Below are 13,615 nucleotides of genomic sequence, written 5' to 3' on the forward strand. Positions count from 1 at the left end.
TGGTTCTGTGATTCTGCAGTTCTGTAATTCTGTCATTCATTCTGCAGTTCTGTGGTTCTGTTATTGATTCTGTGATTATGTGTTCTGTGATTCTGTGACTGTAATTCTGTGATTCTGTGACTGGTTCTGTGATTCTGCCGTTCTGCAGTTCTGTGACTCTGTGATTCTGCAGTTCTGTAATTCTGCAGTTCTGTGATTCTGTGACTGTGATTCTGAAGTTCTGTGATTCTGCAGTTCTGTGATTCTGCAATTCTGTGATTCTGTGACTGTGATTCTGCAGTTCTGCAGTTCTGTGATTCTGCAGTTCTGTGATTCTGTGACTGGTTCTGTGATTCTGCCATTCTGCAGTTCTGTGATTCTGTGATTCTGCAGCTCTGTGATTCTGCAGTTCTGCAGTTCTGTGATTCTGCAGCTCTGTGATTCTGTGATTCTGCAGCTCTGTGATTCTGCAGTTCTGTGATTCTGTGATTCTCTGACTGTGTGTTCTGTGGTTCAGAGGGGCTGCCTGTCACCCAGAATGTCTAACGAGGCAGCAGCTCAAGGCAGAGGAAGACATCAACCCAATTGATGCCTGAATTTGTGCTCCTGAGAATGCAGAGGAAGTGCAGCCCCAATGAGCTGTGCAAGCACAGAAAGTTAATGTATGCTCGTTTGTATATCTGCCCATTGTCCAGGGGAACTCTCCACTTCCTCTGGGGGATCAATAATGAATAGACCTATAAGGGAATGTTGTGGTGGCAGCAATTTCTCTTTTCCTACCATTTAACTCAGAACAATATGGAACCAAAACAACAAGGTAGCCTTTCAAAGGCTGGCAGCACAATGCACCCTATAGGACACCAACCATTAAACTGAAGAGCACAAGGGGGACCTTTGCCCTGTGGATGCTGAGAATTCCTCTCAGTTCCTTTATCCTGAGAATTCCTTTATCATCCCCAGTGCAGAAGATCAGAGTTTGAGATACTCTCCCTACACCCCACCACGCCCAAGAGTCACTGCCCTGCTTTCACTACCAGCAGATGGCAAGGGCACAACTGAGATAAGCAAAAGAATTTAAAACAGGAAAGATGACTGAATTGGGCTGCTCTGGGCTCTCCTCTCTCTATTTAAGTCTGGTTAGCTTAGCTGTGAATTGAAGGAGACTTCTGGTGACACCAGATGCATTGGTCAGCCAGGAATTAAAGAATCAGCAGCCCAAAGAAAAGGCTCTGCCTTGGCCTCATGATTGATTCAGGTGATTCAGGTGTTTATCCTGAACCACACAGTGATGGCATAAATGATATATCAATATTATCTGTCATTGCTATTCCAGGGATGCAAAATGAAAGAGTTTACCCCCTATCACAAACATCCAGACCCTGCAACAGCAATCCCAGAGTCATGCACAAAGGCTTTGGTGTTTGCCTCGTGCAGAGTGTGCAGTGCTGGACCCTGGATTACAGATTTCACTTGGCACAGGTAGGCAGAGAGGGAGAAGCTCAAAGTTGCACTGCTCAGTGCCAGAGCACAAATCCAGGTAGTATTTCAAAGCCTACATTAATTTTAAAGTACAAAGATATTGCAGAGTGGAAGGGCAAATGGCCTTGAACAGCAGCTGTGCCAGGAATCCTCCATGGAAATCAAAACCAGCTCAGCTTCAGCTTCTCCACTAATCTCACTCTGAGCACAGAATTTTCATCTCTACTGCCCTGATTTTCTCCTGAGTGCTGGACAGGTTTGGCAAATGAAAAGTGAGATTTATACCCAGACAAAACTCCTGTCCTCTTCTTTTGTCCTTCTGCCAGAAACCCACCAGAAAACCAAAGAGAAGTTAAAGCAAATTGGGCACATATTGCTGGGATGGGAGAAGGAAAACCTTTCTCTAGGGAGCATCAGCCTGTGCTTGTAGACCTGTGGGATGTTGTGGTGCCTGTCTGGGGAGCCTGCCCTGGCTGATATTGTGCTCCAGCCCTGACACCCACACAGAACATTAGGAAATAAGGCTGGTGGTTTATTTTTAATAGCAATATAACCACCATGGTTGTGCACAAAGCTCCAGAGAGAGCAAACTCAGTAACCAGTGATGCCTTGTGGAGGCTGACCTAGAACAGAGGTTGGTCAGAGCTAAAGAATAAAGCAGGGATTTATTAAAAGAATCTGCTCAATGGATCCACCTTGGGAAGCACAAGAGCCAGGGCTGCACCCAAGATGAACCAAAATGGTCACAAAATCCCTGACTGGTCATGGGCTCTCTCACTTTGATCAGTTCTGCTCCATTTCCATATTGGAGTTCACTGTCCCATTACAGCTCCAGCCATGCAATCCCATCCTGTTTGTTTTTCTCTCTCAGCCCACGGTGTTTGTGCTCTTGGGCTGAGATTTGGATCATTTGTCGTGGTGCCCAGCTGGAGCAGGAATTGTTTTGTCTCCCTGCTCTGTGCACAGAGCTCACCATCCCCTCATATGAAGCCCAGACCCTCACACCAAAGCAGCACAGAATCTGAAAAATAGAAAAGCTAAACCTGAGGCATCACTAGAAGAAGGCTTCATGACTTATCAAATTAAACTAATAATGGCATTTCACCAAGTGAGTCTGAGTATTACTTTTCAAATACAAAGTAGACAACAGTAAAAAAGGCAAAATGGCTGATTTATACCAGAGATCAGAATAGATAAAATAGATCAGAACAATCCCATAGGAATATTAAGAGAAATCAGCCTTGTAAACAATGGCAGAATTCCTGATGGAACTGTTTGGAGCTGGATGGGGGAACCTTTGACAAGCCCTGCTCAGCAGCTCCTGTTTTCCTGAATTCCCCTTCCCAGGGAGCGCCTCCATCCCAGTAATGTCCCAGCCAGGTCTTTCCTTTCACCCTGCACTTCTCTCATCAGAGCAGGGCTGTTGTTGCCCAAGCTGACCCAGAGAACTGAGCTCATGGCTGTTTGCCTGCTTGGGAGAGCCAGGGGAAAACATTCCAATTGTGAGAACGCCACAGCCGTTCCAAAGCTTCAAACCCATCACTCTGCAGCCTTGGCCCATCTCCTTGCTGATGGAGCAGGGAATGAAGCACTAAAACTGCTCACAGAGTCCTCAGTGCCTTCGTGGTAACACCTGGCCTTGCCTTCCCAGAGGTGCCATGATCCTTGGAAAAGGGTGGGATGAGCTGGGACAAACCCAAAATGAGATGGGCCAAGAGCAGGGAGCTGCCAGGCTCTGCCCCACTCTGCTCCCTTCATGCTGACACAGGATTTTAGGGATTCATCCTCTCTCTGGGATTCCTATTGAGCCAAACCCTCTTGCTCTGCCCTTACTCCACAGAAAATCTGCCCAGACCAAAGGGAAGTTGTTTAAAGCATGGGAATCTCCATGATCTGTGCAGCCAAAATAAATGTGAGGAATAGCAGGAAGGGTTCCTGTGCTGCCTCACACAACTGGGGGCTGCTGCAGGCTCAGGCACACTCTGTTTTTCCTTCACCACTGGAAAACAAGCAGCTTATTTTGCTTTCTCACAGTGAAGCAAATCAAGACTTTTCCAGAAAGATCAGTAAGATCTCTACCTTTATAAAACATGCAGTGAGGGAGCAGCCTTCAGTCTGCCTTTTTCCCCCTCAGATTCCACCACAAAATGTGTAAACAGCCAGAAGAAAATCAATGTTCTGAGCCATACAATGGACAATTCAAAGACAGGCTATTGTCTTCAGCCAAGCACAGCCTTAAACCTGTGTGAGCGAGAGGCAAAGCTTGTCCCGAGTGTGTAAACATGAAAATAACTCAGACATGATCCATTTCCAGAGAAAAAATGTGGCAGGCCAAAAGGTTACCTGATTCTCTCTGCTTTACACCGTGTAACGGCTTAAATTGTGTTTTAAAGGTCCTTGGGCTGACATCATTGTTTACATTGACTTGAATCATTCTTTAATTGTAACAAACCCCTTCCAAGCAGGCTCTGCTGTGTCATGCAGAGAGAGAGAGGTGACACCACTGCCTGCCTCATCCACATCCAGACAGAGCTGGGAAAAGAGATTTTGTGTCAAAAAGAGCTGGGGAAGGGGATCTTGGGTCAGAAACAGAGCTGGGAATAGAGATCTTGGGTCAGAAAGAGCTGGGGAAAGAGATCTTGGGTCAAAAAGAGCTGGGGAAAGAGATTTTGGGTCAGAAAGAGCTGGGGAAAGAGGTCTTGTGTTAAAAAGAGCTGGGAAAAGAGATTTTGGGTCAAAAACAGCTGAGGAAAGAGATCTTGGGTCAGAAAGAGCTCAGGAAAGAGATCATGTCAGAAAGAGGTGGAAAAAGAGATCTTGTGTCAGGAACAGAGCTGAGAAAGAGATCTTGGGTCAGAAAGAAGCTTAGAAAAGCATTTCTCCCCACACCTGTGTTCTGCATTATTCTTCCTCCTGATACTCTCAGGAGTATCAGGAGAAAGAATAATGCAGAAGGGTGAGGAATCAAAGCAGTGGAAGCTCAGAAATCCTTCCCCTTCTGTCTGTAAGTGATTATTGACTGAGCAGTGAGGAGCAGTGGGTGCCCTTCCCCAGGGGAGGGGATGTCCCAGTGACCCAGTGGGCACCTGTGGCATTTATTATCCTGCAAGGAAAGGCACAGACACCTGGAGCTCTGCAGCAGGAGCTGCCCAGAGCTTCCCTGCCCTCCTTCCAGCACCTCCCTGCTCCAAAGGGCTCTGGGCAAGCTGCTCCAGGCTCTCCCTGCTCCTGGAACCAGGATTGCCCGCACCAAGGGCTTCCAAGTGCTGCTGTGGGATGTGTGTGATGGCTCCTGGGGGAGCTGCCCCTGCCAGCTGCATCAGGGAGAGGAGAACAGAGGGGAAAATCACATTTACAGCTCTTGCGGGACTCTCTGTAGGAGGCATGTGCGCATTAAAGGTCTGAAACGCCGACCCCTGTCCTAAAATCAGGGAAATGCAGGCTCAGGATGATCCCTATTGCTGCAGAGCCCTTTACAGAAGCTGTGAGGGGATCGAGGAGGAGATTCTGGGCAGCCCCACACTCCCATCCCCACTGCAGCTTCTGGGCAGCGGGAGGAAATTGCTTAGAGTCCTGAATGAGTTTATTCAGCCCTGATTTCAGCTAATGAGCTCTGCACGAGGAGCAAACAGGATGAACAGCTCCCAGCTCAGCTGTTTGTGTGTGTGTGTGTGTGTGGGGTGCCCCTGTGAGCAATCCCATTTTCCTCAGGGCTGTGGGGGAATGGCCAAAGCAGCCCCGTGGTGGTTCCTGCTTTTCCTGCAAGCTGACCCCGCTGTATCCGTGAGGAAGAATTATTCCAGGTGAGCAATTCCTGAGCTGGGGGCTCTAAGGAAGCAAACATTTTGGCTGAGGTGCTTTGGGTTCGTGGTGATTTTGTAAAAATGGAACAGGTAATGACAGGGTCAGGCTTCCTTGACCCTCAAATCAAGAACAATCCCAGCAGGGCTGCAACCTCCCCTCTCCACTTCCTTGGCAATCACGTTCCCACAGTTCAGAAAAACACAGGAAGATCTAAGGAAACCTATGTGGAAATGAAGAAGACAAAGGCAAGTGATCTGAAAATAGAAGGCTGGTCCATATATTTCCTTTACATTCTGGGCCTCACTTCGGGTTTTGGCTGAATTTTGAAACTTTGAGGGCCATGTGCTTGTGCCATTCCCTGCAGGGCACAAAGGAAAAGTGACTTTTTCAGAGTTCCAGTATTTGCAGGGTTAGATGAGGTTCTTTCCTTGTTACTCAGTCAAACTCAGTGCTAAATCTTTCCTGCTTAGACCCGAAACAAAAGCCCTGGTCACGCACACCTCATATTTGAGATGTGACCCCTCCTGCTTTTCCAGGTACTGGGGGGACTTGCAAAAATGATTTCTTGTAAAAATTCAGTGCAGCAGGAACACAAAGAGCTGGCAGAAAACAAGAGATTGAACTGCAGGACTCAAGCAGTCCCACTTGGTTTTGTTCAGAAATCTCTGCTCCAGGAAGAATTGTAAAGGCAAAATTCATTTTGGGACAGAGGAGAGAGACTGTGCAGAGCCCTGGTGTGGAAGGGCTGGGAAATTCCTCTTGGCTTCTCCTGATGTAAAAATTCGAGGAATCCTGAGCCCTGAGGGGAATTTAGGAGACATCCAGGAAAGGGGGGGCGAGCAGGAGAGGGGTGTAGGATGTAGTGGGGACAAAAAGAATGTGCTGCAAAGTCAGACTAATCCAGGGGCTTGGGGACAGGGTATTGGAGTGACTCACGAGGATTTCCACAGACTCACTCATTCTCCATCATAAAACAGTTCCTGGAGTGCTCCTGTCCAGCAGAGAGCAGAGCTGTGCTCCAGTGTTGGTAAGGGACACAAGTCAGCAGTGGCACAGGGCAGCAGCTCAGTGCCAGGGAGGAATCTCCACAAAATGGGCACCCATCAGTTTGCCCCTCACAGCCTCAGGGGATCAGGCTGATCCTGGTCCTTCCTCCTCCCCACTGGAGGAAGCAGCTCCTGGCTGAGCCTCTGAGGTCACACCTCCTGCAGAAACCCTGGTTCCTGTGACCTGTGCTGATCCTGCCCTGCTCCAGATGAGTGCCAGCTCTGCTCCCTGGGCAAGCCTTCTATCAAATGCCATTTCCAGATAAAAACCTTGACTGGTGGTTTTGGCAGCTTCTACTCTTTTCTCTGTGGTCTTAAAAAGAAAAATTAACAAGGTGCATAATGGGGAGCTCAGTTCTTTGTTACTCACATCTTACCCAGGTTTTTTTGGGCAGCCAGTTGTCCTGGGGGCTGTGACTGGGAATGGTTGGATGGGAATGTCCTGGTGGGCACTCAGAGCCCTCGTGTCCTGCCAGCCATCAGAGCTGCTTTCTGAAGGAAAGCACCTGCACACATTTATTTCAATCCTAGCTGTTGTTTAGATACTCCAATATCCCTTCATTACTCCCACTCCTAATTCCCATTCCAGTGCCATCGGGCTGGTTTGGAGGGAAAAGGAAAGGTGGATCAGAGGAATTCCAGAGTGAGCAGGTGAAGCTCAGAGGGGCTGCGCTCCAGGGTGCTCCTCGTGCTCACTCTGAAAATCCAACACTGCCTCCTGGAAACTCCTGGGTACCTTTAAAAAATCCAGGTGGCTGCTGCTGCCCCCAAAACTCTCCTGAGAGCATCTTCTTTGTGCCCCCTGTCCCTTTTATGGTGCCCAAGTGACCCTTCCTGCATCACACCCTGCAGATGTCTCTGGAAGGACCAGATGTGAATCATCCCTCAATAGATAAGGGACAGACCAGGTTTGCACCCTCCTCCAAACTGCAGGGCTGATCTGGGAGAGACCCCCAAAAAGCTCAGATCACCTTCCCCTGCTGTACCCTGTACCTGAGGAATCTCCTGTGGGGCTTGGAAACCTTTTGCGTGTGTGCATAAACTTATTTAAAATAATAATAATAATAATAATAATAATAATAATAATAATAATAATAATAATAATAATAATAATAATAATAATAATAATAATAATACCATTAATTAATATAATAACATATATATAACCTATTATATATAATATATATATTATATATATATTATATATCATAGAGTCTATATTCTATGTTATATATTCTATTATATATACTAATATATATAACCATAATATATAATATATATAATATAATATACATATAATTATATATAATAATATGTAATATATATTGTATATTATATATTGCATATTACATATTATATATTACATATTATATATTACATATTATATATCATATATTATATATCATATATTATATATCATATATTATATATTATATATTATATATTATATATTATATATTATATATTATATGTTATATATTATATATTATATATTATATATTATATATTATATATTATATATTATATATTATATATTACTATTCTATTATATTATGAACAACATAAGTATTCAGCCCAATCTGAGATATTAATTCAAAGTGCAGTAGATTGAGCTCTCATTTTGTACAAATAATTTATCATAAAATGATAATTTAAAGAAATAAAATAAATTATCATAAAATGAACAATCCAGGAAATGGGTGAAAGGGCAGAAATGACCCAAACAGACCCCGTTGCTCTTACACAGAGCAGACCAATGCCCACAGATAAATATTTTGTACAAGTTTTAAAGAAAATGCTGCAAGTTCTTACAGCAGAAACCTTCAACAAACAATCTGGTTCATTTTCTCGGTGTTCTTTTGGGTACAATACTGTTTTTTAGAAGTTCAGGGAGTATTCAGAAATACTTGACATTTTTTTCCTTGCCTTAAATGGCTGAATTGGTATAAAGAGATTTCCAGTTGGTTTCAAATGTGGCAGCTTCAGCAGGAGGCTCATATATCACCAGCCTAAAAAAGGCTCCCCTGCTTTTTATAACATTTTCCCACAGTAAAGCAAATGTTTGGGAATAACACCAGTTAGGACACACATCTTTTGGGAAAACAACCCTCAGTGCCTCTGCCCTGGCACAGCCACACTGATCCTGCTGCACTCTGTGACCATCCTGGCTGGAAAACCAGGAGGAATCCGAGCTCCTGGAGCTTTTATCTCCTGATCCATGGCTTAATTGAAATCTCTGTGTTAACAAGCTTCATTGCCCATCCAGTATAATCAATTTGTAGAAGACATGGCAAAATTAAACAACAACAACAAAAAAAATCTATTTCAAACGTGCTTTCATTTCAAAGCCATCAGGCAGGACCTGATTTTTTTTCTTCAATCTTTAATAATTTCCAGTGTTAAAGCACTGAAATAGCTGAGTTTATTCCAGTACCCAAAAAGTGCCTTGGATTGCTCAGGTATTAAAAACCTTCTGGTGATCATGTCAGTGGGTAAAAGACACTGAATTCTTCATGCACAATTTAAGGTGTAAGAATTTCTTTGCAGATTGTTTTTGCCAGGGCTGGTTATGCACCACGCCACTCCACAGCTCAGACCTGTGCCAGCTGTTGGCATCTGCACCTTCATTAAATCCGTGGTCAGTTCTGAGCAGCAGGACCCCAACCAGAGCTCTGAGGAGCTGAGAAGAAGCTGAACAATGAGCAAAAGGAAAGTGGAAATTTATTGATACTCAGGGAACTAAAGGAGGCAATTTAAAGGTGCATTTAGAGGAAAGTGGGAAATCACTGGGATGATGCTTGTATGGTCTCTTTCCCCTGCTGAAAGCAACCAATCAGTCAGGAATTCCCCAAACGAGACCTGGATAAATGTAATGGCCAGAATTTCATCAATTTCATTGCTGGGGATGAACGTGGAGGGAAAAGTGGCTGAGGAGTCGATACCTTGGTGCAGAGCAGCTTTCACACTTGTAGAGCTTTCCTTCTCTCTGCATTGCTGTGGAAGTGTTTGGGTTGGAATCAGAGTCAGCCTCCTCAGCACAGCCCTGCCTAACTTTGGCCACAGAGATCCCAGGGAAGGTTTAACTACACTGAGGGGTAAATCCAGGCTTGGGGAGGTGGAGCAGAGCTGCACTGAGCTCAGGAACCCTGAGGGCAAGGTGGTGAGGAGCTGGCTCCCCAGTAACACCAGTGCCATCCCAAATCCTCAGCCCTCCTGGCCCTGTCCCCCCTGGCTTCCAGCCCGGTGAGGGCACCCAGAGGCTGTGCTGGTGTTTTAGCTCTTCCTAAAGATGAGCCAAGCTCCTGATACGCACAGGGCTGCTCCAGATCCCTGAGCACTCTGCACCTCTGGGCACAGGGGTGTTCCTGCCTCCCTCCCTCTGCCACAGGACACAGACTCTGCCTTCTCATGGCCTCCTCTGTGCCTGGCACTGATGGCAGAAAGAATCTGCACCAAATTCCAAGGTTATTGGGCAGAAATGATGAGGAAAGGAACCGGGTGAGGAAGGACCTGAACAGCCCTGAAATGTGGGCATCTCCAGCCAGGATTTCCCCCTGGACTCCTTGTGCTCCACTTCACCCTGAACCTCAGGAATGCTTGGGCACACCACATTTTCTCCCATCTCCCAATCCCTCTTTATTATCCCTCTCTGATCCCCCAAATCCTGTGGTGATTTATGCTTCTGAAATCCACACTGGATTTTGGGCAGCTTTTCCAGCCTGTGCAGAGGTTGGAACTCTCAAAAGCACACAGCTGCTGCTGCTGCACGTGCCAGCCAGCTGGACACAGCTCAGAAACCCTCCCAGGGCTGCCCAAGGTGTGGGCACTGCTGCCTGACCTGGCACAGGACACATTCCCTGGGGACATCACAGATCCTGAGCATTCCTGCTCCTTGCCACCTGCCAGGTTTGCTGCTTCAGCTTTTCCTGGACAAGCCCTTTGGAGCACAACCTCAGGCTCAGTTATTTATTCTGCAGGTGACTGTGGGGAAGATGTGAGATTCCCCAGGGTTTGTGCCTGCCAATCAGTCTCTTTCTGCAGAAGGAATACATTAAATCCCTGAACGAATCCAAGAAAATCAAGGACAGCGATGCTCCACAGTGTTTCCAGAAGCTATCCACTTAACTATGAAAATATAATATGCTGAAGAACAACAGCCTCGTGCTGTGCAATACATCCACTACCCAAAAAAATGAAAAAGTCCTTTCTGTCAGAAAGGAATTCCCCAATAAACAAGAGCCCATCTCCCTTACACAATTTGCAGCGTCATGAATGAATAGCTCAGTAATCCAGCAAAATCCTCATGCTTAATGAGATAATGAAAAGTCACACGGCAGATGGAAAAGCTCTCCCAAATCTCATTAACCTGCCTCTTGGCTTTTCTGATAGCAGCAAAAATTGGGAATAAATCCGGGGGGACAGGGCGTTTGCTGCAAAGGAAAATGAGTTTTGGAGAGCAGGGGATCTAACCTGGCACCTGGGCTGAGGAGGGAAGGCGGCGAAGAAGCAGCGTATGTACAAAAATTGAAATATCAGAGAACCAATATTCAAAAACTGAAATGTCAAAGAACCAATATTCAAAAACTGAAATATCAAAGAACCAATGTTCAAAAATTGAAATATCAAAGAATCAGAACTGGAATGTCAGAGGGAATGCCCATGATGTCTGTGCCCATGAGCCCCAGGACAGCAGGATAGCCCAGGTGCTCCCAGACAACTCCTCCTTTGAAAGCCTCAACTCTGCCTCGAGTGATCAAACACAACAAGGAACCCTCCCACACCGAGGGAAAAAAGCCACAAATCGGTGAACACTCACAACTCGCTATTTCTAATAAAGCGGCCAAACCTCGAGGTGGAACACCCATTAAATCTGACCTTGGTGTGCAACACTTTCAAGGAGGTTTCGGTTTTTTACCTCTATTTCCAAAGATCAGATTTAAGGGAGGTGTGAACCCCGCGGCATTGGGTACAGAGCGGTGGCACCTGCCTGCTCTGTGGCTCTCAGCCGGGTGACACAAAGCGGAGGAGCACAAAAAGAGGGGAAAAGCTCAATAAAGCATCACGGAGCGCTGCCCCCGGGGATGGCACCAGGGGGAACACCCATTAAACATGACCTTGGTGTGCGACACCTTCAAGAAAGTTAAGTTTTTTACCTCTATTTCCAGATTGAACAGAGGTGCGAACCCCGCGGCTTTGGGTACGGGGCAGTGACACCTGCCCGCTCTGGGGCTCTCAGGGGGATGACACCTCCCGGAGGAGCACAGAAAGAGGGAAAAGCGCAATAAAGCATCACGGGGCGCTGCCCCCGGGGATGGCACCGCTCGGGCCCCCCTGCCCGCAGCCCCGGCTCTTACCGTGCAGCAGCAGCAGCCCCTGCAGGGCACACACGGCCAGCAGGGCCCGGGGCAGCATCCCGGGGCCGGTCCCGAGGCAGCCGAGCCCCTCGGAGAAGTTTTCCTTCCTTCGCTGCGAGGAGTTCGGGGAAGGCACGGGCAGGACGAGGCGCGCAGGGTTTCCCACTTGTTGATCGCACTTAAATCGTTCTGGCCATTCACCGCTTCATCCTGGGGCTGCGGGCTGTGTTCGCCTTCCCTTCTTCTTCCCGAGGTTCTGGGTTTTTACCTTCACCCCCTTATTCCTTCTTTCCCCCCGTTTCTCCAATCCCGGCGGTGTCCGGGGGGAACCTCAGGAGCCTCCCGGGCTGGCGCAGAGGGGTGAGAAAAGCGAAGCGAAAACACCACAAAAAGTTTGGCAAAAAACTTTCCCGCACTCGCTGCTGCCGGCGGCGGAGCTTGGCTAAATCAGGTGGCAGAGGCTGCTGTGAGCTGGGCTCTGCAGGGAGGTGCAGGTGCCGATGGAAGGACAGACGGCCCGGCGGGACAGGAGCCCGGCTGGCTCTACCTGCCCGGGGGCACCTGCCCGGGGCGGCGGGGCCGGGGCATGGCCGGCTCGGGCTCTGCTGTCCCCCTCCCCTCGCCGAGCCTTTCGCAGGGAAGTTTGATGCGAGCCCGAGATTCTTTATAGGGACAGGAAAAAAAAAAAAAAAAAAAAAAAGAAAGGAGGAAGGAGAGACGTCACCAGCCGAGGCGAGGGGACTTCACTCTCTCTCTCTCTCTCTCCCTCCCTGTCATTTCACAGAGCTCCTGGGTTTCCTGCTGAGATGGGGCAGAGAAGGGAATTCCGGCTGCTTGCCGGCACCGCCCGTGCCTGCAAAGCCGGAGCTCGGGGGATCAGGTGGCACCGCCGTCCCCCAGGGCACAGAGGTGGCATGGCCCGGCCACAGAGCCCTCAGGCTGTGGGACACCGGGGAGGTGACAGACACAACCCGAGGATGGGCTGTGTCCCGCAGACACCACCTGAGCATGGGCTGTGTCCTTTACACACCACCTGAGGATGGTCTGTGTCCCACAGACACCACCTGAGCATGGGCTGTCTCCTTCAGACACCACCTGAGGATGGTCTGTGTCCCACAGACACCACCTGAGGATGGCCTGTGTCCTTTACACACCACCTGAGGATGGGCTGTCTCCTTCAGACACCACCTGAGAACGGGCTGTGTCCTGCAGGAGCCGCTCTCTGGGCCCCTTCACCCCGTGTTCAGCAGTTTGGGCTCTTGGTGCTGCTCCCCATGCCCTGTGGGATGGAGAACATCCACCCTCCCTTGCTCTTGGGGCTCAGAGAAAATCCCTTGTTTGCATGGGGTGTTTCAGGGAATCCCAGTGATGTTGTCTGTATTACTTGATCCCTCATGGGTTCCTCACCTGGCCATTATCTCCAGCTCCATCCACACATCCAGGCTCCAGCTGCCCTGTGCCTTTGCCCTCGCCATGCCAGGCAGGATTTCAGCAGGGATGGGAACTCCAGCCACAGGGATGTCCCTCCTTTTCCCTCCACCCTGGAAATCACTGCCCAGTCCTGCTCAGGGCTGCTCCTCCAGCCACAGTGTGGGATCTCAGCACCTCAGGATGAGGGTGCAGAGCAACCAAGACCACCCTTGGGGGGCTCGGGAGTCCTAGAATGTTGCCAGAAGTGTCTGGTGGCTAGACTTTGATCCTACACAGGAGATAACATCTGTATGAGGATGGGAAGATTTCACTGGGGTGAATAGTGAAGGGATAAGTTAGTTAGAGTATAATACACAGGGTTTAAGATTTCTGTACAGGGGGGTCTAGAGAAGTAAGATGGAGGAATTGGGGCGTGTCCTGTCCTTCTTCTTCTTCTTCTTGGCCTCCATCTTCTGTAGTGATGGTGGCACTTTGAGATTAGTCTTTACTAAAAGTGCACCGGTTAATAAGAATAGAAGGTAT

General features: G+C 48.0%; 1 protein-coding gene across 2 annotated transcripts in view; it reads right to left on the reverse strand.

The window, feature by feature from the left end:
- The window catches only part of LOC131088533 (vascular endothelial growth factor receptor kdr-like), a 131,427-nt gene extending 119,146 nt beyond the window's left edge, over positions 1–12,281 (reverse strand). For both annotated transcript variants that reach the window (XM_058032664.1, XM_058032663.1), the window contains exon 1: positions 11,663–12,281. In XM_058032664.1, coding sequence (XP_057888647.1) covers positions 11,663–11,720 — 58 coding nt within the window. In that variant the 5' untranslated portion in view covers positions 11,721–12,281. The remainder of the gene's footprint in view (positions 1–11,662) is intronic.
- Between the last annotated feature and the right edge of the window lie 1,334 nt (positions 12,282–13,615).

This window comes from Melospiza georgiana, chromosome 12 (genome assembly GCF_028018845.1).
Source record: "Melospiza georgiana isolate bMelGeo1 chromosome 12, bMelGeo1.pri, whole genome shotgun sequence".
NCBI classification, from domain to species: Eukaryota; Metazoa; Chordata; class Aves; order Passeriformes; family Passerellidae; genus Melospiza; species Melospiza georgiana.